Source organism: Impatiens glandulifera, chromosome 6, assembly GCF_907164915.1.
Source record: "Impatiens glandulifera chromosome 6, dImpGla2.1, whole genome shotgun sequence".
NCBI classification, from domain to species: domain Eukaryota; kingdom Viridiplantae; phylum Streptophyta; class Magnoliopsida; order Ericales; family Balsaminaceae; genus Impatiens; species Impatiens glandulifera.
In genome coordinates this window covers 44,460,640-44,487,333 of record NC_061867.1, presented here as the reverse complement: position 1 = coordinate 44,487,333, position 26,694 = coordinate 44,460,640, and the positions used below count along the sequence as shown (strand labels likewise).

The following is a 26,694-nucleotide window of genomic DNA, read 5'->3' as shown; positions in this document are numbered from 1 at the left end:
GTAAATAAGATACACACTTCGACTCCAACTAATATAGTTATTTGTGTCCTTTCTTTGACTTCAATTGGCGATTTCTCATAAGAATTTTCAAATTTTATTTCAATATTCCCATGAATTACTTCTTCGTCTCTAATAAATTCTTCACCTTGTTTTTGTCTTTTTCTCTTATACCATGTCAAGAAAACAAAAATCTAAGATTTAAGACAGAGAATTAAAGGAAAATGAATTAACAACAAATTGATGACACCTAAAGGGTATCTCCCTTTAGTAAAAGCAAATAATAATCCCTACTATTTATCTATCTATGAATTTAAGTCTCACTTGTATATTAATTTGTCCCTTATTAATACTTGTATATTAATTTTAGACTAAAGTTATCTCAACTTATTTTAATACATCTATGAATGTAAATGATAAATTACTACTCTATACATGGCATTTTTATTTCTATGTTTATAGACTTTATCATCATGGACATATTCCCATGTTTACATAAATTATACACTTATTCTAACAATCATCCATGGGGTCAATCGGATCCTCCATATATAAAGCTCCATCATCCTTAACATTCTAATTGCAACTTCTTCAATGAACTCCATTGGATAAAACAGCACATAGATTCATAATCTTATGAATAAGATGATTAGTCATCTATTCACAACTGCAAGCTTCCTCCATAGATTTCACCAGCTGATGCCTGAGGAAAGAGGTAAGAATTATATACTTTTATAAGGAAAGAAAGTGTTCATTATTGACCATTCTGATGCAATTACAAGATATGTTTTGGATAGAAGTTCACTTCGCCTCTCCAACTTGCATTAAATGTACTTTTAAATATTGCTCAAATTACTTCTCGATTAAATTCTCAAATCATCTATACACAATTTTTGTATCTCCTTAATGTCATCTATAGACCTTTTTTTCCTTTATAAAATCTCCACAAGATATTAACAATGTTAACCAAAAAAATAACAACAAGAAGTTATTTGAGTTTTTAAAAGTTAAGGAAGCAATTAGAGCATGCAACAAGTTTAGTAAACAAAATGAATTTCTTTCCGATGTTTTTAAAACCTTATTTGCAGAAGAAATACTTGTATATATTGATGCCTATCAATGTACATTAATTCAAATATATAAAAACACAAGAAACTGTCTTTCTTAACCTTAAATTGACAAATTCGTCCCACCGAGAAATGTTCCCAACAAAAATATCAATTAGTAGACAGTAAATCAGACACAATGCTGGAGATGCTTCTGAGAAATTTGATTGAAGAAGCTTCATAGGCACAAATTTATCAACATAGACTTGCATATATATCATGACTGAAAACCTATGCCTTGCAATGTTCATGTGAGCTAAGCAGCAAAAGTTCTGGATGAAGAATTAATGTACCCATTTGTGAACAAATGTTATTTCTATTTTTGTATATGGATCTAATAAAAAAAGAAAACTTTGTAACGTTTCTATGAGCCTACGTGGAAACTGGTATTTTATCACAATTGGTATCTTATTTAAAAATCACCAGAGTTAAACACACTTAACAAACTTGAACATGAGCTAAAGAAATAAATCCACTAACCTGAAGATGAGGCAACACATCATCATAAACTTGCTGGAGAACTTTTGACTTCACAGCCAACCTGCCATGACAAGTACATAACCCATAAACTATTAAACATGAAACCTATTAATAAAACAACTTCCCTGTCTATATCCTCAAAAATCTAACATACTGGATATCCTCAAAAATCTAAAATCCCCAATCCTACATTCTTGGAACATAGCAAAAACTGTACCAAATGAAACAAAAAATTACATTATAGTTTGGATCATGGTCTAGAAAATAATTTGTATATCAACTAAAGGAACAAAAAATACACTATAATTTAGATCATGATCTATAAGATAATATAAATCATGATCCAAACAAACCTTATACCAAAGGGGAAAAAATTGAATATTAATGTTGCCAATTTTTCAATGAAATTGTGACACATATCGTGACAAAATTCAATATTCCAAATTGGCTCACATGGATGTTGTAATATCAGAGGTAACATAACCACCATGATCAATTTAATGCCAAACATTAAACTAATGTATAGAATAAAATATCACATTAAGTGACCATCAATCAATATCATTCTTACCTTTTAAGCAGGCGAAAACATACATAAATCTCCTCTATATCAGATTCCATTATAATCTCCACATACTGTTTGAGAAGCTCAAACAAGCAGCGAACATCATTTGTCCCCTCACTATCACTTGCCTCTAGAAGAGATGGAGGTCCAAGAAGAGAACGTTGCAATATAGAAGATAAAGAACCCGTTGTTCCAGATGTGTAGTACATATCGGAGAGGAAGTGCAAGATCCTGCAATTATTGTTTCTGAATATATGAACCCATCGTGGTGGCTTTCCAGTCCAAAGATCTTTGAGAGATGAAAGAGTATGCAAAGATAAATTTTGATTCTCAGACAGTCTTGCATGAGAAGATTCTTGAGGTTCAGCACCAATACTATCCACTTTCCTATGAGCAGGAAGTTGCTTGAGGATGTCAAATTTCAAAGTTTCTGGTAATTGCTGAAACACAGATGTATCCACTTGACTTAAAGATGAAGGCATTAAATCCATTATATCAGTTGAAGAGGTGGAAATGTCCAAATTTGCACATCCTGACTCAGAAACAGCAAAACTCTGGATTTCCTGTAATTAAGCAGCAGTTGGTAGTTAAAATGGTTAGAACAAATTCTGAATGAGAGGATAAAAGTAACTCCTCTCTTGATTCAAGCTTGAAATATGGACAGGACTAGATTAGGATGGAACCTAGACCCCATAATGACAACCATCTTAAGACAGAGGAAGCACAATGGTAATAAATAGATAAACTTGAGGAGAACCGAGGCTAATCAAAGCCCAGAGAAGGACATGACATCATGGATATACTTGACTCAATTGAAAGTTGGGCTTATAAAACTTTTACAACCCAACTTGAAGGGGAGTATAGAAATATGACAATCAACTACAACTATTTAGGGAATGAACCTGCTATCTCTAATCATTCATGATTTATTTTCTGATTGAAGATATTATGGGTAAATTGATTATATGCATAAATAAAGGATATGATTTATTTTATTTCCTTTATGTAAATAATAGTACAATGTACTACAACAATCATCTGTGTAAATTTATAGCCAGTGTATATGTAATCATACAAGAACTTATAGAGTCTATCTGATTCCATCTCTCTCTCTCTCTCTCTCTCTCGCCTAAATAACTATGCTATTTTATATGGAACAAGATATCTAAACAAGTATACAATGATCTAGCAAGAAGCAAGTCCAAAATGATATGAAAAATAATTGAATCAAACTTGCTTCCTTTACTAAAACAGACTACACTTGAATCCAAGAAGTAACTTCAAATTTACAATGATCTAACAAGAAGTAACTACAAATTGACACAAAAAGAATTATATCAAACTTACTTCCTTTATAGATGGAAATTCACTAGAAAAGGCTATACTTGAATCCAACGGTCCTTTGGTTCCATATATCTCATCTACATTTAAGAAGTGGGATATTTCTTAAACATCTACACAGGATCATTAAATTCTAAGTAGAAGCTACAAAGGATGCAAAACATATACCATGTGTTGTTTTATGGGATGAATCACACAATGAATTGCTAGTGTGCTCATTTCTGTTTTTGTTTACAGTAATGAGCTCAGTTAGCTTCCCGCCATACATATCATTGATTTCTGACAGAACTTCTGAAGGAAGACTTCTTACAACATCCAGATCAACATCATCTAAAGGAGGTAGTACTAGACCCCTGTTATCACGACGATCAGTATCAGAGTAATTTGTGCTTATCTGATTGGAAGGTCTTGCATCATTAGGGTTTCTATTGATGGATTGTCTCTCAGAACCTATAAGAAAAGAATAAAATAAGATAGTTAAAGACGAGCATCAAGTTCATTTTCCTTCTTTAAATGAACACAATTAAGATCAATATTCTATAAGACTGCTGCACATTGCACAAAATCAATATTGTTATGAAATCATAAATGGTGTTCTACAATATCTTTGGATAGATCTATGAATATAAATTCAAAGCTAAAATATATGAATTTATATTGTTGCACCTACATTATATTATTAATAATTTCCCTGTTTTGAATCAAGAAAGAGGGAGAAAAAGTGCAGTGAAGTATCTGACACTGTAAGAGTTGTTTGATGTAGGGTTATTGGAAATAATCTGGATTATTTAAAAAAATAATCTTGTTTGATGAAAGTGGATCATTTGGGTTAAATGACTAAAATAACTTTTGTATTTAATATTTTAAAATATTATGAGAAATAAAGGATATTGAATGATAATGAGATAAATGGTTATTTGGATTAACCTCCATCAAATAAGGCCCAAGTTATTAGCAAAATAATAAAATAAGGCCTAAGCATTATGTGTGGAGAGGGAGCAGCAGCACCAATGGGTATAACCTCAGGATTACAGCAAAACAACAAAGTGATGATCAAAATAGATGGAAATCAACACTGCAAAAATGTCGCTTGACTAGTTTTGTTGCATAATTTTAGTTTCTAGTGTTTTCTTTCGCTTTATTTGAAAAATGAAACTAGTAATAGTTTCTATTTCTTGCGTTCACAACATTTATTTCTTTTTTTATTAATAAAGGTTCATCCTTTTCAAGGTGATTGTCAAAATAAATGGAAATCAAGATCACCTTTATTTTCTTCCTTGGCACTCCCTATGGTTGTTGGACCACCAATTTTAGATGTACACCAGGTAAGAATAGAATTTCTTTGACGTCCTACAAGAAATAAATTTGTTGAGTGTTACTCTTGCTTCAGGCTTGTTGAAGAATGAAAACCCAATGATGACTTCTTAGAAAGACCTCTAGACAAGAGGTATGTACATGTATAGGAAAAAATATGTATTAACTATTAGCGGGTTATTAGAACAAACCTTTTGTACCAGCATCTGAACTTTCCAGTTTTGAAACTTGCAATCCCATACCCCGGATATCCTGCACGGCTGGTAAAGAAGACCAGTTATTGCAAGAGTTTCAAAAGAACTGTGAAGCTGAGAACTAGCCATCTGGCAAGTTGAAGTTAAACTGTTAACCTGGATATCCACATTTTCCATCAAATGGCACAATATTATCCTAGTGAAAACAGTTAACCCCTCCCATCTACAAACTACTTTCTCTATATATCATTGAAGTCTTCAAAATATGCAGAAACAAAAGCGCAGGTATCACAAAACCACTATTTTTTTTTAATGTAGGAAGCTAGCATGACCCCCCACAGTCATGACTTCCACTTCCATTTAAGACGTTCTAAGTCATCACAAAACTCCAGTCTCCACTATTATTTGTTTGAAATGTAGTGATCGCAGTAAGGAAGAACAAACTATCATATGCAGATGGCTGTTATAGAAGTGACATAATTGAATAATGTTATCCTTCCTATGTGGTAGGAAGAAGTGGAAGCTGACTTACCTATGTTGAAACAGCCATAGAGTTGTGAGGATACTCTTTGAATCACTTCTACATCACAAGTAGCCATAGGAATCTGTGAAACTCAGCAAGAACTTTAACTTATTATAAAAGGTTTCTGAAGACTAAAAGAAATGAAAATTCCTAGTGAACCATAGAATGTGCTCCATAGTCCATAGTAAATGATATATACCGTCAAGGAATGACTGATATTCTCACAGTCTCCATGACCCATATATTTGATTGGCTCTTTGGCACCACGTTTCCTCTTTTTTATCTAGACAAAAACAGAGATTCACAGAAATTTCCAACTGTCAAATATGGAAGTGAAGGCAAGTAACATCTTTTACTTTGAAGTCTAATCACTAATGAACTAAACATGCAAAAAGGTTAAAACAACAAAGTTTTTTTTTTGAAAAAAAAAAGACAGTATTTAACAAACAACAATGTGTAGCAACAATAGGGGAAGCACAATGATGGAGTTTCTTCATGTGGGGTTAAGACATAGGAAGAGAATGATGCTAATGATTTGGCCAAGAGTTGTTCCATAGGGAGTCATGATGATACACATGAAATGGGTAGGCAGTAGTGGAGACAATTACTTCAGTGGAGAATATTGAGGAAGAAGTATGTTTTTTATCAATCTTTGAATGACAAGGTGTTCTTGTTTGAAGATTTGGGCATTTGAGCTGAGTAAGTTTAAGCATCAGTAGGGAAGAGTTAGAGAGGCTTTTAAATTCTTTAAGCAGGACTAAGATTTGTCTCAAATGGAAGACAGTCAAAAATGGAAAGGGTCCATCATCAACTTGAATGCTTGGGAGAAGGTGATCTTGCTGATGGTGTTTAATTGTCAATATACTATGCGGAACAATTGGTGTGGTAAATTAGAGAATGTTCAAGGGTACATCCAGGATGAATCTACAGTTTGGGAGAAGGCAAAGAAGATGGTGATCCTTCACACACATCTCCAAGGAAGGGAATGTCAGCCCACTTTAAGCTTTTTGAACTCTAGGCACCCATTGAGATCATTGTTTGATTCGTTGGAAGCCTTTACTTCTCTTTCTTTTTTGTTTCCTATTTCATTCATTACATCGCTTGTATTGCATACAAGCATTAACTTAAAAGAGAGAATAAAAGCGGAAGCAGCGTACCTTGAGGGTAAAAGTGCGTCCCTCCACACTACAACCGTGCATACGCAATGAGACCTCCTTGCAAAGGTTCAAGAGAAAAGTCTGAGCCTGAAATATAGAACTTTCAAATAGTTCAAAAAGAGAAAAAAAAGTTGAAAGAAAAATAATAATATGCTTTTGCTGAAGCTAAAATACAGACATCTCTGGAATTTTTTAACCTCACGCCCCAATTCACTTCAGCACCAATCGATTTGCTCTCCTGCATAAATAGTACATGGTCAATATTTATTATGTAAGAAAATGAGGTTTGATTCTCAAAGAACTTTGGACATTATGGTAATCATATATATTACATTTGAACCAAGCTTCTCGTCAAATAACCTACACGCTTTTGAAGGTGTGGATATTTAAGCAACCACACTTAGTATAGAAAGAGAGAGGGAGGGAGGGTAGGGTAAGTCTAAGAGACATCAAGAATCTTGTAGATCGTAAATTTTTCACATTGCATTAAGAACATAGGAGCAACTACAATAATTTGAAGATTGGGCGTTAAACTACCATGAATATGGATCCCTGATTTAAAAATCTACTGCTAGGAATTAATGTAGGTTCCTTCTGCTCCCTGCTTAAGCTGACCAACTGTTCCATGTACAGTAATTGGTAATGACTTTTAAATCGTTATACTACACATTAAATATCAACATTCAATAGCTTCGACTAAAGAGGAGCACCTAACTCTAGTTGCTTCTACCTAAGCTTAGATCCATAATAAACGTCGCCTGGTTTCCAAAGACTTATCACACACTAGATCAAGAAATAGTATCTTAGCTACTTGAATATGGATGCGCACATACTTGTTCAGAGAAAATTTGTTATGAAACCAGTTTTCACAACATCATCAAGTGAAAAACATTTATAGCCTATTCCCTACTCAATTCCTTCATTGCATAGTCCCTTGAACAAGCATTTGTGAGACATGATCATACAATTATAATATTTTGTGTATACTGACACAGGATACCCTATTTTGTAAAGATTTATATCTTTCATCAGTAGTCTCAATAATGAGGGATATACCAAATTATCTCTCACTTTCATCTAAGAGTTAGGTTGTTCTAGTTAAAAGAGGGAAGTCTTCAGCAACAAAGGGAAGAAGTCCTTATACTACTATACTAAGTAATACACAGTGAATAGAATAGAACAATTCCAGCTCCTTTGCAATAATAAGCATGAAATTGATCTAGTGATGCTTCATTTGATTATCTCAACATAATGATTCACAAAATGAAAAGCGCATAAACCTGGAGGACTCCAACAGGTCGATTATCAATCCCTCTGCTACAATTCCAAAGCATTTCACCCGTTTTAGATCCAAAATCTCTTTGAAGAGATTCCTGAAAAGGCAAGCATATGAGGGATGGAAATTCTACATTAAGATTAATATTAAAATATGTCATATGATAAAAAGCATTGCTTGGCACATAAACGAGATCAATTGGCTATTTCAAAGTAGCATAATATATCATTAAAGACACAATTCCAACCACTTGAAGTTAATGTCTCTTGGAAAGACAAATTTGTTGTTTGGAATAAGGCCTAGTTTGATATTTTCACAATATCATTATCAAGAATCAACCCCATCTCTTATCAATAAACTCATTGTTATTGAAAAGCCAACACTAAGAAGTGATGGTGCAATGATCTGAAAATGATGCATTGGCATACTCATTAAGTTGATAGCCAAATCTGGACCATCAATACGCTAAACTGTGGGAGGACATTAACATGTGTAACATGCATAAAATTCCAGATATACTAAACATTTGGCTCAATCGGCTCATTGTCGTTGAGAAGCCAACATTAAGAAGAAAATGGTGCAATGATCTGAAAGTGATGCATTAGCATACTCATTAAGTTGATACCAAATTTGAACCATCAATACGCTAAACTGTGGGAGAGCATTCACATGTGTAACATGCATAAAATTCCAGATACGCTAAACATTTGGCACCAATAGAGCAAAAATGTATATTCCAGATATACTAAACATTTGGCTCAATCGGCTCATTGTCGTTGAGAAGCCAACATTAAGAAGAAAATGGTGCAATGATCTGAAAGTGATGCATTAGCATACTCATTAAGTTGATACCAAATTTGAACCATCAATACGCTAAACTGTGGGAGAGCATTCACATGTGTAACATGCATAAAATTCCAGATACGCTAAACATTTGGCACCAATAGAGCAAAAATGTATATTCCAGATATACTAAACATTTGGCTCAATCGGCTCATTGTCGTTGAGAAGCCAACATTAAGAAGAAAATGGTGCAATGATCTGAAAGTGATGCATTAGCATACTCATTAAGTTGATACCAAATTTGAACCATCAATACGCTAAACTGTGGGAGAGCATTCACATGTGTAACATGCATAAAATTCCAGCTTCGCTAAACATTTGGCACCAATAGAGCAAAAATGTATGTTTCGATGTAAAGGCTCAATTAAGAGAATAAGGATGTAAGAAGAAATTCTTCAAACCTTGGATATCATGCACAATTCACCACAAGTCTTAATTTCTTGAGCTTTCAGCTTTTCCTCTAGAACATGGCCAATCCCAGGAAGTGCCTTGATTGGAAGATCTCGTAAATAGTCATTCACCTGAAAATGAGTAAAAGAGGTTATTAGAGAGACACAGATGAAACATCGGCTTAATTTCTTGCAAACAGAATAGATGATGTTTCTAATGCCAATAGAAAATGCAAGCTGGGATGGGGCAATCACCAAAAAGATGTTTAGTAAAGAACCTTCATAAATGTACTGAAGCTATTATGAGATGCATAATGAAGCAAGCAAGTAGACAAGCAATTTTCTTACATAAATGTACAGAAAGATAACTAATTATGCACAATGTCAAGTAATCTAACAAAAATGGAATTGAGGGAAATCAATGAATAAACGAAGTGCATAGAATTGTGATAGTTACCCTGAGGAACCTTCATGAAGTAGGAAGTATAAAAGTATATCCTAACAACAAACACCGTATAACATTCTTGACAGTACAACACAAGAAACATATCAAGTTTTCCACATGAAGGTCAGAAAAGGCTTTAAGACACAACAACATCAATAACAGAGAGAAACCACTATAGAAAAATTAGATTGCATCAGCACCCACTTCCTATACTATTTATTACACACACCAGATGACAGTGAGAATAAGAGATTTAATTTCAGTTGCAGAATAAGAATAGGATACTAGACAAATTCAAGAAAAATACCTTATCTGAAGGAATATAGCATTGATTATTTGGTTTGGCAGTCCTTGTAGCCAGACGGGCTATCAGCAAATTGCCAGCAATTCCAGCACTAGCACTACATCCAGTGGTTTTCCAAATCTCCTCTCGAATTAATGAAGCTAAAAGCTGAGGATCATCAACCACTGAATCAGTGGCATCCAGAAATGCTTCATCACAGCTCACAGCCTGAACCAGAAAAAGAAGCTAATGAGCCATTGGGAAACAACGTATTCAGTAAATTTGTATTTGTGGCTGAGTCTCATTAGAAACCACCAATTTATTTTTGATAAACACAAAAGAAAAATATTTGGTGCTAGTTGGGATCACAATAATCAGATATACACGATTATTTGGTATAAAAGTGTGATTGGTTCATTGGGGATGAGCAATTCATCCAAATGGGTTTTCATTCATAATGAGATCCACCACTTTATATACATATCAAAATAGGCCAATATGACTCTCATAAAATATGATTAGTTGATATCTTTATCAAGTAATTATAAAAGCATACCTGCACTTTGTTGCAGTGTTTATGCAGTATGTTATAAAATTGATCAGCCACCTGCATATTATGAGAAAATCAGCTTATTAGATGCTGGTTATAAAACCACTAACAGGGAGCAACATTAAAGAAAAATGACTTACAAAGCAAACTATATACTAGTTTTAACTCGTAAAATTTGTTGCATAATACCTCCTCATAAGCTTCAAAGTCATAAGGAAGAACAACAAGTTGGGGGCAAAGATCTTTAGCATCTCCAACAAACATTCCAGCTCGAATTCCTGAAGAAATAATAGATATGTAAATAGAAAGATTATCCATATACCAATGGACCAGCCTACAAAATATAAAGTGCTTGGTCCAAACAAACCATAATTTCGAGCAGGATAGTTTGCAGATGAAATCTCAGCGGTTCCTCGCGGAGTATCAGAATGACATACAGCTACAGGTTCATTCCTTAGTTCAGGGTGCTTCCTGATCACCACTGACACAAAAAAGCAGTCCTGTGTAGTGGAAAAATCTATGACAACATTTTGATTGATAATTTCCAAACAATATAAACTATTCAAACACTCAGCAAAATAAATGTTTGAATGGAGATTTTAATTGAAATCTCAATCAGTGCAGAATCAGAATGCAAAAGATAAGACATTTAGTCTTATTCTTCTCCTTCTGTTCTTTCGTTTTTGTTTCTCTTCTCCCTCCCATCTGTAACTCACTAAACGCATCTTGCATTTCACTTTTAATTTAAAGTTGACCTTTTTCAAGATAGACATATCTAAGGTTAAAGAAGCACAACACTTTAAACAAAATGAAAACACAGTGTCATTTGAACTCAACCACTCAAGAACATGAATAACCAAAAATTATTCAAAGGTTGAACATAGAGGTTACCATGTCAACATGGATAATTGAAGATTTCACAGGATTATGACCAGAACTTGTTTGCTGAAATCCACTGGACAAGTTGGGAAAGCGTTTACGATACCGTCTTCTCCAAGTTCCAATAAAATGAAGCCTCGAGTACTGTAAAAGACACAAGTTTGTTTAGGGTTTAGCCAGCAAGGACCAATAAATTTCTATGTACACATTGAGCCTAACTGGAGCAAAGCATATAAGGCAATGAATGTTGAGATACATGTGAGATCTATATCAAATCAAATGCATCTGGGATGCTAGTCTCAGCTACCAAATACAGCAATTTAAGTCATGCTAGATCATATTGTTAGGATTGTTTGTTTGGGTTTGCTTTCGATGTTTATGCTTGTAGCCGTTGTACTTAAACGAACATCTACCAACACGTAGACAGACGAATAATTGATTTTAGAAAAAGGTATTGAATGTTTTTGCAGATTCTTATTCAACAAAAACAAATTAGAAATCCTTTAATGAATAAAAAATAACCAGAATAATACACATGTAAATGCAAATGAACTTTATGCCTGATCTATTCCAGCAGAGGAAAATGTGAGCAAATAAGAATAAATATTGCACGGGATGGAAATTTTTTGATCTAATTGGCATTTAGCCTTTTTGTACACTATTTTCATTGCTTTTTTATTTTTTCTCCTTTCCCCAACCCCCGCTTTGTAATGCTCGAACGCTGCTTGCGTACCTTTTTGTTATAATGAAAAGTTGACATCTTTCAAAAAATGAATACATTCAGTCAAAATAAAATAAACAAAATTATTCTCCTGTAAATGCTCATGAAAAATAACTTACGTCTAATCACTAAAATAATAAGACTCACTGTCATGATATCAGATAGATTTGGATAGTAAGGATCACAACCTTAAAATAATTTTCCACAAAACTGGGATCAGCAAGGGTTGTATGCTGCTTAGGAGGCCCAACGGCTGCTGATGTAGCTGACTCCTGAACACTTTCTGAAGCAGAAGACTGAGATTGGGCTGATGTACTTTCACCTCTAGAACTGATCTGGTCTACTAGAGATGTATTTCTTGGTTCATATGAATTTTCATCATTATGAACTCTTCCATTGACCATTACCTCCTCAACTACTGCATGATTAACTGATACATTTAAGTTATCATCCTCCCCCTCACCAACTTCAAATGTTGGGTGATTAACATCCTTGGTTTCTATTTCATCAGTCATACAAGTAGGGACATCATTGTTGATACCACTGCTTTTGGTCGTAAAGAAGGATAATAGTTTAGACTGATTATGAGTTTCATTTGCAAGCTGGTCAAGTTGATATGGGATCCCTACAAATATATTGATATGCAAAGGAATTAATTAGTAGGAAATACACTCACACATCTAATGGTTAAAAAATATGATGAAATTTGCAAAATGTATACTCAATAAAACTCACAACTAAGAAGCTTATTAGCAGCAAAAGAATCAGAAATCCATGTAGGTTTCACTACTGGTAGTCCCCCACTAAAAGATCTGAAAGAGAACTCATGTTAATTTTTCTATCAGAATTATATTACATTGGAAATGTGATTTTTCGCTAAACAAACCTCAAGTTCTTAATTTTACTATTAGGAAGATTACTACAAATGATATGGGTAACACTATTTCTCGAAAAGTAATTCTCAAAACGCCCTCCATTCTTTAGCATATAAGCTCGGAGCTCCTGCAGACAAGTCAATTGTGTAAGGATTGTTAGAACCAGATATTGGATTGGATTGAATGATATGAGAGGAAAAAATAAGTTTTGATTGTCCAGATGGAAAAGGACAAGAAGCATCCATCGATTATGAAAGACGTCCTTCAATTGTTTAGAATTCTAAAAACCCACATAGCAGATTGAACTCTGAAGTGCAAAAAGGACGAGAAGCATCCATCTATTATGAAAGACGTCCTTCAATTGTTTAAAATTCTAAAAACCCACATAGCAGATTGAACTCTGAAGTGCAAAAAGGACGAGAAGCATCCATCAATTACGAAAGACGTCCTTCAGTTGTTTAAAATTCTCAAAACCCACATAGCAGATTGAACTCTGAAGTGCAAAAAAATCATACTTGGCTTGATGGAATAGTGAATCCATCGACAAAAATCGATACGCCATGGAATATGGGTTTTTTCCCATTTGAACTGGTTGTAGAACATGAAGCTTCAGCATTGAATTGATCTTGTAATTTTCTATTCTTCGCAACCATGTAACTGGAAAAATTAGACAAAATTATATCAATTTCTGTGAGGCAAACAAAGCACACACACACACACAGAGTGAGAGAGGAAGAACCTGCCGACATCAGAAAAAGGTGAAGAACGAAAAGAAGAACGAGAAGCAGAGCGGGAATTGGCGCCCCAAGCCATGCCGAGTGTTTTCTGAGAAGCTTTTCTCTTCTTGTCATTGCTAGTACTACTGTTGTTACTACAAATCGAATTTGAATTATGACTTCTCATGGAGCAAGATCAATCGATGCTAGGTCGGAGAAATGGTCCAAGGCGCGCGGGAAATATGAACAACCAAGGTTTAGGGACGATTACAAAAGCTCTTTTGTAATCGGTTTTGAAACTTCTACAGAAAGATTTTAAGATCCTTTATATATATATATTAATGTTTTTATAATTAATAACCATTAATTTAAATAAAAAATTATAACTGTAATATTAATAATATACATTTAACTCATTTGAAATGTCTGGTTTTCAATAGTTTTTTTTATATTTATTTTTGTTTAAATTAATATTTTATATTTATTTTTGTTTAAATTTACACTATAAATATTTAAAAAGATAATTAATCATATATCTTATAAAAAAAAGTGAAAATTATGAAAAAATATATAAAGTAAGTTTCAAACTAAAAAAAATTAATTTTAATCATTTTAAAAAATATATATTAAAGGGAACGAACATAAATACATAAATTTTATTGAAGAAAAAATAAAAAATTAACTTATTGATAGAAAGTTAGGGTTTTATTTTAGAAGAAATAAAAACAATAAGAATAAAGAAGTGAAAGAATTTTTGATGGAAAGTTTAATGGAAGCAGTTGAAATTAATAGAAATCCTAAAAAAATTATTCAGAAAAAACAGGAATGCAACAAAGGACAGAACCAATTACTTTTGATAAAAAAATCTGAAGAAAATGTAGCAAAACTTAGGGAAAGAAAAAGGAATTTGGAAGGTTGGTTACAATGAAAGAGTAAATCTCTTTGGACTGAAAAATCAAATCACAAAGCTCCTGATGCACGCAAAAAATTGAAAGATTGTGCTCAACAAAGAAAAAATGCAGCAAACAACCGTCCAATTGAATGTACATTATCTTAAGGACTGAAATTTATTACAGAAAGAAGAGTATGAAAAGATAGTAAACTGATCAGTTGAAACAACGAGGGAGTTGATGAAGTCCCCTAAATTTAAGACCTATATTATCAAGAGCAATTCGAGCTAGAGAGTAAACGAGGTTTGGAAAAATAACACAGGAAATAAAACAGAGGATCATGCTTTTAAAGGAAAAATTTACTTGGACAATGTTAAAACAAAAGTGGAAGTACTCAATTCTCCTTTTGAATTTAAACTACCAACTGAAGTGAAAGAAAAATGTGTTAAAAAATGAGAAAATATAGTGGTTGAAAAATACATAGGGAATAATAAAGTATCATTCTCAGTCACCAAGGAAGCTTTAATGAAACAATGGGAGAAGAAGTGACTAGTTAAGATTTCTGCAAATGTACATGATCTCTATTTTCTGCAGTTCAAGAAAGAATCAAACTTGGATGATATTCTGAAATATGGACATACTTATATTGGATCAAAATAAAACTGGAGAGATGGTCTAAAAAATTAAACCTACTGAGCAAACCAAAAAAAAACAGCCCATATATGGTTTAAGCTTTGGACATCCCAACACACATGTACAATACAAAAGTTTTAAGTCACTTTGCAAGTTTATTGGGAAAACCATTATACATGGACCCAATTACAAAAAGAGGATAACAACTTACCTTTGATAGAATAAGCATTGGAGTGCATCCTCGAAGTGCGCTGCCAAAGATCATGACAGTAGTTGACAGGAAAGGAAAGTCTATAATCATGGAAATCTCATATGAATGGAGACCAGACATGTGTATTTTCTGTGATATTTTTCAACATGTTAGCACTAAATGTGAAAAAACAGTTGAGAAATAGCATAAAATCCTAAAAGTCCAAGAAGAAGAAAAACAGAAAAATGAAACGGAAGAATCAAGAATCAAAGAGTATATTGGGGAAGTTAAAGAAAATTAGCAAGGAAAAAATACAGAGGAAGAAATAAAGGAAGAATTAGAGAAGGAAGAAAAAATGATGTAAAAGAAGAAAGCAAAGTAGAATCAAATAATGAAGAAATCAACGAAACTGATGAAATATGGGATACTGAAGAAGATAAACCTAAAGACAATGAAGATGAAGAGGTAGAAGACGAAATCAAAGATACAACAGAAAAGAAAAACACAGAGGAAACCAATGTTGTTAATCCTCAAACACGTAAAACTGGAATTGAAAAAAAGTAGTGACAAAAACCTGAAATCCTGAAAAAGAATACATTTTATTATGTTAGTACGAGTTCATATAGAGGAAGATTAAACAATAAGAGCAAACAAACATCATCATCAACTTTAATTCAATCTCCCTTCATGAAGATTGCAAGAAGAATGAGACGTGGAAAAATGCAATATGGTCAAAAAGCAGATATGGAGACAACATAAGTTGTGATAGCTAGATTGTAATATTTGTTCATTATAATCTGTGTTTTGTAATTTGATTTGACTGTCACCATTCAGAAACTTTTGGATCTTTTGTTTGTCATCTTACAATCAAAACTAGGGTTTGTCTAGTTTTGATTATTGATCACTCCCACTTTTAGCTATTTTAATGAAATGGTGTTAAACAATTTTTTATTTTTATTTTTATTAATTTTGTTTATTCTCTTCCTATTACTATTTAATTAAAAAATATATAAATTAATTAATTAATTTAATATATATATATATATATATAAATATATAAGAAAAAATAAATAATTAGTCAAAATAAAAAATTATTAATAAGTTACATATTTATTTTTTTATATAAATATATTTATTAATATTATCATTATTATTAATGTAATTTGATTTTTTATATTATAAATTTTAATGTGTTTATTTGAAAGTTAATTTTTATAATTATTAATTTATATCAATATATTTTAGTATTTAATTTTGATATAAAATAAAATATTATCTTATACTAAAATTAAATAAAAGAGAATCAATAAAAATATATAGTACCATATTAAAAAGTATAAAGTCAAAATTATATATTTTATATAAATACATATTTATTAATTTTGTTCATTAGTGTCTAACAAAAACAATAATTTTCCCAAATACTAATAAACACATTTTTTATATATTAATTCAAATAAAAAAATTATTTATAATAATTTAATTTATATTTAATCTTATACACTACAAATATATATTTTACGATTAATTCTTTTTATATATTTATTTTATTTAAAATTATATTTTTATATTATTTTTGTTTATCATCTGTATGTTTAATTTATAAAAAAAAACCTAAATCTTCTTAACCTACCCACAGAAACCCCTTTCATCTTCTTCTTCATCACTAAATACCTTGGAAGCTCTATATCAATGGCGGCAATGTTAAAAACAGCCATTGAATTTAAGATATTTACATATTAAACATCCCTTATCATCTTTTACCGGCCATTTTTCTTCCTATCTGCTTCAGAAAGGTACTGTAATCCTCTGTTTATCGCCGTTGTTTTACTTCCTGTAATTTTTTTGATTATTTAAAAGGTTGGATTTTAGACTGGAATCAGACAGTGAGGTCAGTTAAAAACCCATAAGATTAAATTATAGCTCGATTTATTAGCGACTAACTGAAATTTGATTACCTAAAATCAAAATAAAGTGAATATGATTCTTGATGTTCTTGAATTACTTCCAATCTTAATTTTGAAGAAATTTTAGGCAGATATGATGGGTTTAGTCCATGTTGCTTCCAGAAACAGTAATAGAATGTATTTGGTTGGAATGTTGTGTATTTTTTTTTCAATTGTATTTATGTTTGAAAGCTCAATATGCTTCTATAGTTCTTTTTCCATAACAATTCAACATGTTATGTACAGTTCTTATGACAGAAAAAGAGATGACAGAGGAGTCTTACTTTCAAGATGGAGAAGAGGCTACTTGTATCTCATTTGCGATGGGCGGCCCCATATACATTCCTGATATGGTTGGTCCTCTTACTACGGTCTCTGATTTCGAGAAGATTGTGCTCCAAGAGCTTCAGGTTTGTTTTCCCCATCAACATGCTAGCTTACATGAAGTACTATAAATGCTAATATGTTTTACTATAGTTTCTAATGTTTTTCATCTCTATTGATGCAGAAGTTGAGAGAAGAGATATCTTATGACTCAATTGATAACGGTGAGGAGGATGATATAGGGTAATGTTACTGCTTCTCTATTGAAAACTGTATTTGTTATAGTCAGGTTGCATTAGTGTGTGTGGATTCAATTGTGTGATAATATTCTCCACATTATTATTTGAAAAAGTGTAGGAAAAATGGATTTTTGGGTTAAATGACTAAAATATTCATTAGATTTAATATTTTAAAATGTCATAAAAAGAATGTAATGGTATTTTTGTTGATGTTTTGAATGATGATGTATAAGGGTCTTAGCTTTTTTTGATGGTTTGACATGGATCTAGTTCAAATCTAATTTTCCTCGTTTTAGCTATTACTATGCATGATAAGGTTATTATAATTTAGTAAACACTTAACATAATTTTATTCAAACTTTAATATAATTTGCAGGTTTTGCAACAAGAGATTCTTTCTGTATTATTGTATGTTAGTTAATCTTGTTTACTTATTTTGGTGGGTTTTTACAGTACCCATGAGCTTAGAATTATAAATGAAGAAGAGTTGGTAAACAAGGCTTTTGAGGAAGCATTCAAGGTATATTTGTCTCTTCGGTGTTCATCTTAAGCTATCGCTTTTTGTCTATTTCGTGACTTTGATGTTATGACTGCAGGAGAATAAGGAGACTGAAAATCATTCTGAAACAAATCTAGATAAAGGTTGGTTAAAACTATTGATCCTTAACTTGCTAAGCCTTGTGTTCTTTGTACCTTTTTGTGACTGTTATTGTTGATTGATCCTTTAGAATTGATGTCGTAGTTCAACAATTGGCTTTAGTTTTTCATTGAAATATTTATGTACAGAGTTCTAATTTTTTACCTTATTCACCAAGGATTTTTTGGTTGTTATTAGTGGATCTCTTATAAGTATATCACATCCTCTAGAAAAATCTTGGTTGCAAGATTTTCAATGTCCATTTCAATAGGTTTTAGCGAAATGGTTGACCTCGCCGCCTTTTTGCAACTACAAAATAGACCTTCAATATCTAGTTATTCCCTTTTTATATTCACTTCTTTTGACTAAAATTTTTCTTTCCCTTCAAATACTTATTTAATGCACTAATTTGGACTTGGGACAGGTTTCTAACCACTATATATCTGTCTGTGTGAACTAGCCATTATTTTAGTTTCCCCATTTATGTTATTGGTTATTTCATCATAATAGTCTGGGAGAATGAGTGATGGTAATGGATCTGGCAGCAAACATGACTCAAGGAATGTTGGAAGACGTAATTGTTCATTTCATGGATTGTTAAATGGTCTTTTGCAGAAACTGTCAATGAGACAAACTTAAGCAAATCTATCACAGTTAAGCGAAAGAGAAGAGTCGCTAGTTGCAGTCGTCGCGGTTTAAAGGTATGCTAACGGTTTTGAGGTTGATTCTATAGCGAGTAATGGTATCTACTTATTTAGGTTCTTATATTGTCTTCAAGGTGGAGTTTAAATCACGTCTTCTTGAGGTTCTTAGTGATTTCATTTGCCACATCTACAATAGTAGAACCTAGTGGTTAGGGTGAATATCTAACATAGGTTCTGACTATAATAAGTGTTATTGATTTTATTTTGTTATAATACATATTGGGCTGTTCTGGCATAAAAAAAAATCCATGTTGATCATGATCTGTAAAATATTACATTTGTTATGCTTATAAAAATCTACAATGTTCTAAAAAAACTATGATAATGATTGAGAATAAATCTATATACCAAATGAAGCAAAAAAATCACACTATAATTTCAACCATGATATAGTAAATGATTTGTATACCCAATGAAGCAACAAAAGCACACTATAATCTTCAAGCAAAATAAAAATAATAAATCATGATAAAAAAATAATCCAATCATGAAAAAAAGATCTTATACCAAACAAAAAATCACTTTCAATTTTAAGTTTGGGGATTGCGACTGAGATTGTGAAAAAATAATAATTGCCAAATGGTTAACTTGTCCCATATAAGTGGAATGATATGAGAACAATTGATTGGAATTGGAGGAGTACTTCAAGAAATTCATTTTGGGTGGCACTTGGTGCCTATTGGTTAGCCATAGATTAATAACCAATATGATTGTGCTAAATTTTGGGTGGCATTCATTGTACTGTTTTCTAGTATTTTACTAAGTTTTTTTGGTCTCTTGCAGCAACCTTATATTGAAAAGGTGGAAGAACTTGCAAAGATTAAGCAACAAATAGACGAAGACAAAGCAACAACTTCATTGCACTCTTTCAAGTATGTTTAGATACCCCTCTCTTCTTTTTTTAATTGCTTTTTTAACACAACAAACTTTCTTGCAGTGCCAATTGCAGAATCAATGATTCAACAATCTTTCCGGAACATATGAAAAAAGCCCTCAAGTCAGTAAATACCATATCTAAGGTTACATTTCAATCCTTCAGCCTTTGTTCTCACTGTCTGTCTTATTTCTACTAATATTAGTATTTGTATTCTCTAGGGTCACTCAAAAGCATTTATTTTCGCGCTTCATCTTACATTTTATAGTATGGAGGCTAGTAAAGAAAACAAGGAACAAACCCAACTTTGTTTTGGGTGTTGAGGATTACTTTGAAAAGAATGCACATTGCGCAGGAAGAGAAAATAGAAGTTTGTGGAATTTAATATCTACTTTATCTTGAATTAACATAGTATCCTCCTAAGTGGCTTCCAGATCTCCTTTTTCAATGCGATGAATCTAATTATAGATTATCATGTAACCTGTTTTGTTTAATAAAGCATAACTAGGTAGTTAGAGGCTGCATGTTGTTTATATAGGGATTATATTATCATTCTTACAAAATAATTTGAAAGCATGGTGTTTGCTTTAGCCTTTCATTGGATATTTTGGTTTTCGAATTGGTGCTTGTTTATTCTTTCATGAAGAAACTATTATGTTATTTTGTACTTACTCGTTCCTATTTTGTTGACAGTCTTACTTTTATTACTTTGTCCCATTTTATTTGATTGTGTGACTTTATTATTTTGGCAATCAAAACAATATATATGTATATTAAGAAGGATGAAAAATAGTTTTACAAAATAAGGTAAGGATATGGGTTTTTAGATTTAGTGCATAATATATTGTTGCTCTTCACCTCTAGCGAATGACAGTGTCCTGAAATCTTATTTTTATTTGATCATTTTGCGATCCGTTCTATCTCTAATGAATATTATTTTTTTGGCTTTGATCAGGGTAAGTTGTCAAACACTTCCAATCATGTACCAATAAGTTACCCTGAAGTTATACTTTGTGTCAAGGTTTTTCATTACAAAAAAATTTGGATGGAGGTAAGTTGACCGTTCTGTTCTTTATTTCATTTTTTGAATTGTTAAATTTAGTTTTAGTAGAGTTGTCGTGAGTGTCGACCCATCCTATACTTAGGCTCTTTAGGCTCATTAGTTGATTGTGTTAATTGCCTATTTTGGTTAAGCCAGTTTTTATCGAACTTGGACTTCCTATTTTGAATCACATTTTCATTTTGCATCTCTAGCTGTATTTACAGATAGAACTGGGATCATGATGAACATTTGAATCTCCTACCTATAGTGCAAACTGTACAAACCTTCTACATCTAGTTCTAGTTAGAATATTCCAATCACCTATGCTATGGATCTTGTCTATTGCAGTCATTACATTTATTCAAGTTCTATGTTCATTTACAGATAGAACTGGGATCATGATGAACATTTGAATCTCCTACCTATAGTGCAAACTGTACAAATCTTCTACATCTAGTTCTAGTTAGAACATTCCAATCACCTATGCTATGGATCTTGTTTATTGCAGTCATTACATTTATTCAAGTTCTATGTTCCACTTAGGGATGACAATCTAATTCCTCACCGATGAGACCTAAGCCAAATTAGAAGAGGCGGGGATGGTATTCATATGCCCTGCTCCGAACATTAAAAACTACACAACAAAAAAAATCATTTGAACTCTTGAAATAATCGTTTCTTAAAATTATTGTGTGATGAAAAAGTGAATTATTTTGATTAAATGACTAGCATCTAATATTTAAAATATTATAAGAATAAAGTAGCGTTAATTTCATTTTTTTTATGATTTCACTAATGAAATGATTGTTCTTGGGATTAGGGGTTCTTTGGATTAAATCCAAATAACCCTTCATCAAACAAGGCCTAAATTTACAATCCCATTCCCACCAATATGTATTAGACTATTTATATAATAAATTATTTTAGTTAAAATAGTTTTAATATGAATAAAATATTATTTTTAACGTCTAAAATATTAACTGCACCCGAGGAATTCCTCAAATCCAATAGCGAGTCCCATTGCCATATTCTGAATGTCTGTAGTCATCCCTGTAATAATTTCTATGATTTGTGTCTTTCTCTTTTGGGTATTGGCTCGCATTCAGTGAATTTATGATGATTTATTTGTATGCAGAAACAAGAGTTCTTGGTTTTAGGTAGTCAACCTTTGAATCAGTTAAGGGATAAAATATCTTGTTTGACAAATGAGATTGTGGAAAAATCAGGGGACCATGACACTTCTGGATATTTTCTTATTGAGGTAAACAGACACTTGATATTGTAATATGTTTGCTCATTTTTGAGTTTGCCTTGTCATTTGTATGACTAGATGTTATGTCTTTTATAGGATGTCTTCTGTAATGATAGAAATCCTTCTTCCATTGACTATAGTAAGCCAATATTTGATTGGCTGAAGAATTCTAAAGAAGAAGCCCTAAAAAAATGGGACTACATATTAACTGGTCAATTGAAAGAGAAGTTCAGAAAAGATTCAGGTATTGAACCACTTCGCCACCTACCTCGGTTCAGAGCTGCTGACATGCACACTACACGATTTTATGACTTGCAGTTTAGACTCGGGTTCGGGTATCTTTACTGTCACCGGGTATGTACCTCTGTTCCGTTCCCTTGCTTTTCAATTATATTTGGAAACTCGTATTTTATCACAAAAATATGTCATAAGCCAACAAAAATGATACTCTACTAAAATAATAGGTAAATAATTATTATTAAAATGAAGTACTATGATATTCATAGCATTTTTACCAATGAAATAAGTTTTTATATTGTGTATAGTAGCCAGGTTAATGAACAAACAAACAACCAATTTTTGCCCATCATAAATATGCATTCATCTATGAACATTTTTCTTTTTCAGGGTAAATTTTCAAAAAATCTAAACTTGGATAATAACTACTTAAAAATCATTGATTAAACTGCATACAACATTTGTTTTTATTATGTGTAAGCTTTATTGTAAAAATGTCGCAACAATAAGGAAATTGAAAACAATGATGCCCAAAAATGTCTTATAAGTTTTTCAACCAAAAGAATGTAGATAAGATATAATTATAAAATTCATTATGCATAATTTATTTTCAATTCACTTTATTTCTAGTAAAATTGTAAAATATCAAAATAATTGTGAACACATGAAACATAGCCTCATTTAGTACCGATAAATTGGAAATTTATAATAATCTAACTCAAGCAATTAACTGCCATTATCCTATTTAAAAATTGTCAAAATTGAAAGTGATTTTTATTGTTTTTCAGGTTTGGTATTTAGATTAAAATGTGATATTTATTGTTTCATTTTGTATACAAATTATATTTTAGACCATGATCTAAATAATGTATAACAGAATAGCCCATTAATATTGTTTTGTTCCATTTAAAACATGGATGTTCTCATTTAGTTTTGGCATGGATGTTTACAGGGAGATTGCAAGCATATTATTGTAATCCGGGATATGCGATTAATTAGCCCAGACGATGTTCAAAACCGAACAGATTATCCTATACTAACATTCAAGCCAAAATTGCGATTCCAGAAATGCTCAATCTGTAGGATTTTCCGAGCAGAGAAGGTTACGGTGGACGATAAATGGGCACCGGAGAATCCTTGCTATTTTTGCAAGAGTTGTTATTACACGCTTCATTATGTTGACGGTTCCCTGCTATATGATGAATTCTCTGTTTTTGATTATTATCAAGAATAGAATAACTGGAAAATGTTGCCATGTTATAGTTAAGTTAGTTAGAACACTATGTACTTTTTAAATCATATTTCATATATAGTTAGCATATGAGATCTAAAATACCTTATATAGATTCATTTTTATTACCTTAATCCAAAAACCCTGTTTAGTTTTTTTTTTTTGGTTACATTATTATGTTTATAGACACTAATATTATATCACTGTTTATGTTAAATTCAGCCTTGCGAGATCATAGTCGTTAACCCTCGTTCTCCTAAGAAATTTATCCGTTAAAATTTAAAATATATAATTGTAGTTTTAAAAAAGTTAATTAAATATATAGTGAATGACTTAATTGCTATTTAAAAAATTAAAAGAGGTGATTGTAGTTTTAAAATAGTTAATTAAATATATAGTGAATGACTTAATTGCTATTTAAAAAATTAAAAGAGGTGAGATGACATTTGATTAAGGGAAATGATATAAGGAACGAATTGGGGGAATGAACTTTTAAGCGAATTCACCTGGATGCCTCAGAGGAAAGAGAATAAAAATTACATCTTCTCTCTCTAGCAAACCCTCATCTCATTTCTCACTCATTATTAAACAAAAACCCTCGTTCTTCTTCCATTTCCTTCACCCTCGGCATGTTGTTTATCATCTTCTCCTTCCATTCTTTAGATTCGTACATGAAACGAATATGGGGGGAACAAACCTTAAACAAATCCACCTGACATGCCATGTAGGTAAATAATAATTAATTTTGCTTTCTTTTTCGACGTAGGATAATCCCCTCATTTCAAACTTCTCTCATTTCCTCTCAAGAATTCTCTCTCTTCAATCTATTTCCGCTCAAACTTCTCTTATTTCCTCTAAACAACACTCTCTTCAATCTATCTCCGCTAAAACTCACTCTCATTTCCACTCAAACTCACTCTCAAATCCGCTTAAATCCTAACCCTAAGTATCCGCTCAAACTCTAACTCTAAATATCCGCTCAAACAATGACAGAGAAGAACAATAAAACTTTAGGTAAAAGAAAAAATTCAGATAGAAATGAAAGGTAAGTTATTGTTGTTGTACTATTTTCATTTACTGTGTCACTTGTTCATTGTGGATCTATTGTAGCGTTAACCCCAACAAAGTTAACGCTGCAATAGATCCATAATGAACAAGGGACACAATAAATGAAAATAGTGCAACAACGATAATTTATCTTTCATCTTTATCTGAATTTTTCTTTTTACCTAAAGTTTTATTGTTCTTCTCTGTCATTATTTAAGCGGATTCCGTTTGAGTGGATATTTAGGGTTAGAGTTTGAACGGATACTTAGGGTTAGAGTTTAAACGAATTTGAGAGTGAGTTTGAGCGGAAATGAGAGTGAGTTTTAGCGGAGATAGATTGAAGAGAGAGTTGTTTAGAAAAAAGTTTGAGCGGAATACTTATACTCTTATAGCTAAGGGGAAATTTGAGGAAATGACCCCAAAATAGGGCCAAATAGCCGATGGTGCGGGCCCAAGATTTTTATAGCGCTGGTGACCCCCAAATTTTTTAATGACCATTTTACCCATGCGTCACGCACCCTCCAGGTGCGTGACGCACCCCGAACCCTATAAAGGCTTAATTTTTTTTCATTTTCGTTTCAGTTTCTCTCTCATCCAGCCCCTTTCTTCCCGTCTTCTCCGCCGTGAAACCCTAATGGTGGCGGAGAAGATTTTCTCTTCTTTCTCAGCGATGAAGAACGAATCGAAGAGGCACCGTCGACCATGGCACCATATTCAACGGCCTATAGCTTCGAAGAACATCCAATGGAGACGAGTTTGCACAGCGCTGAGGATTTCGAACAAATTGACATTTCATTCGGCCATTCCACTATATTTTGTGTTTATTTCGTTATTGTTTGTTTCGTGTTTGTTTGTTCCTCATTGATTCGCTGATTCCTTTACTGATTCGTTGAATGCAGATTGTTTGTTTGGTAGGATGCGTCACGTTGGATGCGTCAAGATGGATGCGTCAAGATGGATGCGTCAAGATGGATGCGTCAACATGGATGCGTCAAGATGGATGCGTCAAGATGGATGCGTCAACTCGGATGCGTCAAGATGGATGCGTCAACTCGGATGCGTCAAGTAGGATGCGTCAACTCGGATGCGTCAACTCGGATGCGTCAACTCCGATGCGTCAACTCGGATGCGTCAAGTAGGAGACGATGCGTCACATTTATTTTTATTTTATATAAAAACCCAAATAAGCCTCGACCACTATTCATGCTCTCTCTCTCTCTCTCGCACCCGACGACGCACCTGCCTCGACGACGCACCTGCCTCGACGTCTCTTCCTGCTCGTCTTCGTCTTCATCTTCTCGTTCATTCATTGACTTCTTGAGGTTAGTTTTAGTTATGTTTGTTTATGTTCATGTTAGGTTTTAGGGTTGGTTGCTTCTTGTTTGCAAATGGTTCATTCATGGTTTATGTTAGGGTTTTAGGGTTGGTTGCTTCTTGCTTGCAAATGCTTCATGCATGTTTTATGTTATGTTTTTAGGGTTGCTTCTTGCTTTCAAAAAGTTCATGCATGTTTTATGTTAGGGTTTTAGGGTAGGTTGCTTCCTGCTTTCAAACGGTTCATGCATGTTTTATGTTAGGAATTAGGGTAGGATGCTTCTTGATTTCAAATGGTTCATGCACGGTTTATGGGTTGGGTTGCGTCAAGCAGCTGCGTCAAGCAGCTGCTTGACGCATCTGACAGTTGTTTCTAGCTATTTTGTCGGTTGCTTTTCTTCTCGTTTGTTTATATTTGTTGTGAAATGTTTTCTCAAACATTGTTGTTTTTCTTTTCCCTTTTGTAGATGACAGACTTCA

General features: G+C 32.6%; 2 protein-coding genes across 2 annotated transcripts; one reads left to right on the top strand and one right to left on the bottom strand.

Moving 5' to 3' along the window:
• Window positions 1-364: 364 nt before the first annotated feature.
• LOC124942231 (DNA repair protein REV1) lies at window positions 365-13,896 on the bottom strand. The gene is made up of 23 exons (XM_047482693.1): window positions 13,678-13,896; window positions 13,454-13,595; window positions 12,950-13,065; window positions 12,799-12,875; window positions 12,252-12,688; window positions 11,355-11,486; window positions 10,831-10,963; window positions 10,653-10,741; window positions 10,470-10,520; window positions 9,938-10,141; window positions 9,198-9,317; window positions 7,958-8,050; window positions 6,856-6,915; window positions 6,678-6,764; window positions 5,720-5,803; window positions 5,530-5,602; window positions 4,995-5,063; window positions 4,753-4,839; window positions 3,658-3,939; window positions 3,496-3,569; window positions 2,155-2,711; window positions 1,584-1,644; window positions 365-700 (listed from the first exon to the last, which is right to left on the bottom strand). The coding sequence occupies exons 1-23, from the start codon at window positions 13,839-13,841 to the stop codon at window positions 659-661; spliced, it is 3,234 nt and encodes a 1,077-aa protein (XP_047338649.1). The 5' UTR covers window positions 13,842-13,896; the 3' UTR covers window positions 365-658.
• A 3,141-nt stretch (window positions 13,897-17,037) lies between these two features.
• Window positions 17,038-24,010, top strand: LOC124943673 (snRNA-activating protein complex subunit). The gene is made up of 12 exons (XM_047484150.1): window positions 17,038-17,163; window positions 17,560-17,723; window positions 17,822-17,880; window positions 18,303-18,396; window positions 18,473-18,518; window positions 19,099-19,214; window positions 20,001-20,089; window positions 20,155-20,236; window positions 21,047-21,142; window positions 22,269-22,394; window positions 22,482-22,739; window positions 23,575-24,010. Exons 2-12 carry the CDS (start codon window positions 17,565-17,567, stop codon window positions 23,854-23,856), a joined length of 1,407 nt encoding a protein of 468 aa, XP_047340106.1. The 5' UTR covers window positions 17,038-17,163; window positions 17,560-17,564; the 3' UTR covers window positions 23,857-24,010.
• The last annotated feature ends 2,684 nt before the right edge of the window (window positions 24,011-26,694 follow it).

Excerpts from the sequence above, each read along its gene's own strand:
- LOC124942231 (XM_047482693.1), bottom strand. The coding sequence starts at position 13,841 with ATGAGAAGTCATAATTCAAATTCGATTTGTAGTAACAACAGTAGTACT. Across the intron at positions 6,916-7,957 it reads GACCTGTTGGAGTCCTCCAG|GAGAGCAAATCGATTGGTGC; the intron begins GTTTATGCGCTT and ends CTATTTATGCAG. Across the intron at positions 5,064-5,529 it reads CTATGGCTGTTTCAACATAG|CCGTGCAGGATATCCGGGGT; the intron begins GTAAGTCAGCTT and ends CTTCTTTACCAG.
- LOC124943673 (XM_047484150.1), top strand. The coding sequence starts at position 17,565 with ATGACAGAAAAAGAGATGACAGAGGAGTCTTACTTTCAAGATGGAGAA. Across the intron at positions 19,215-20,000 it reads GCAGTCGTCGCGGTTTAAAG|CAACCTTATATTGAAAAGGT; the intron begins GTATGCTAACGG and ends GGTCTCTTGCAG. Across the intron at positions 20,090-20,154 it reads ACTTCATTGCACTCTTTCAA|TGCCAATTGCAGAATCAATG; the intron begins GTATGTTTAGAT and ends ACTTTCTTGCAG.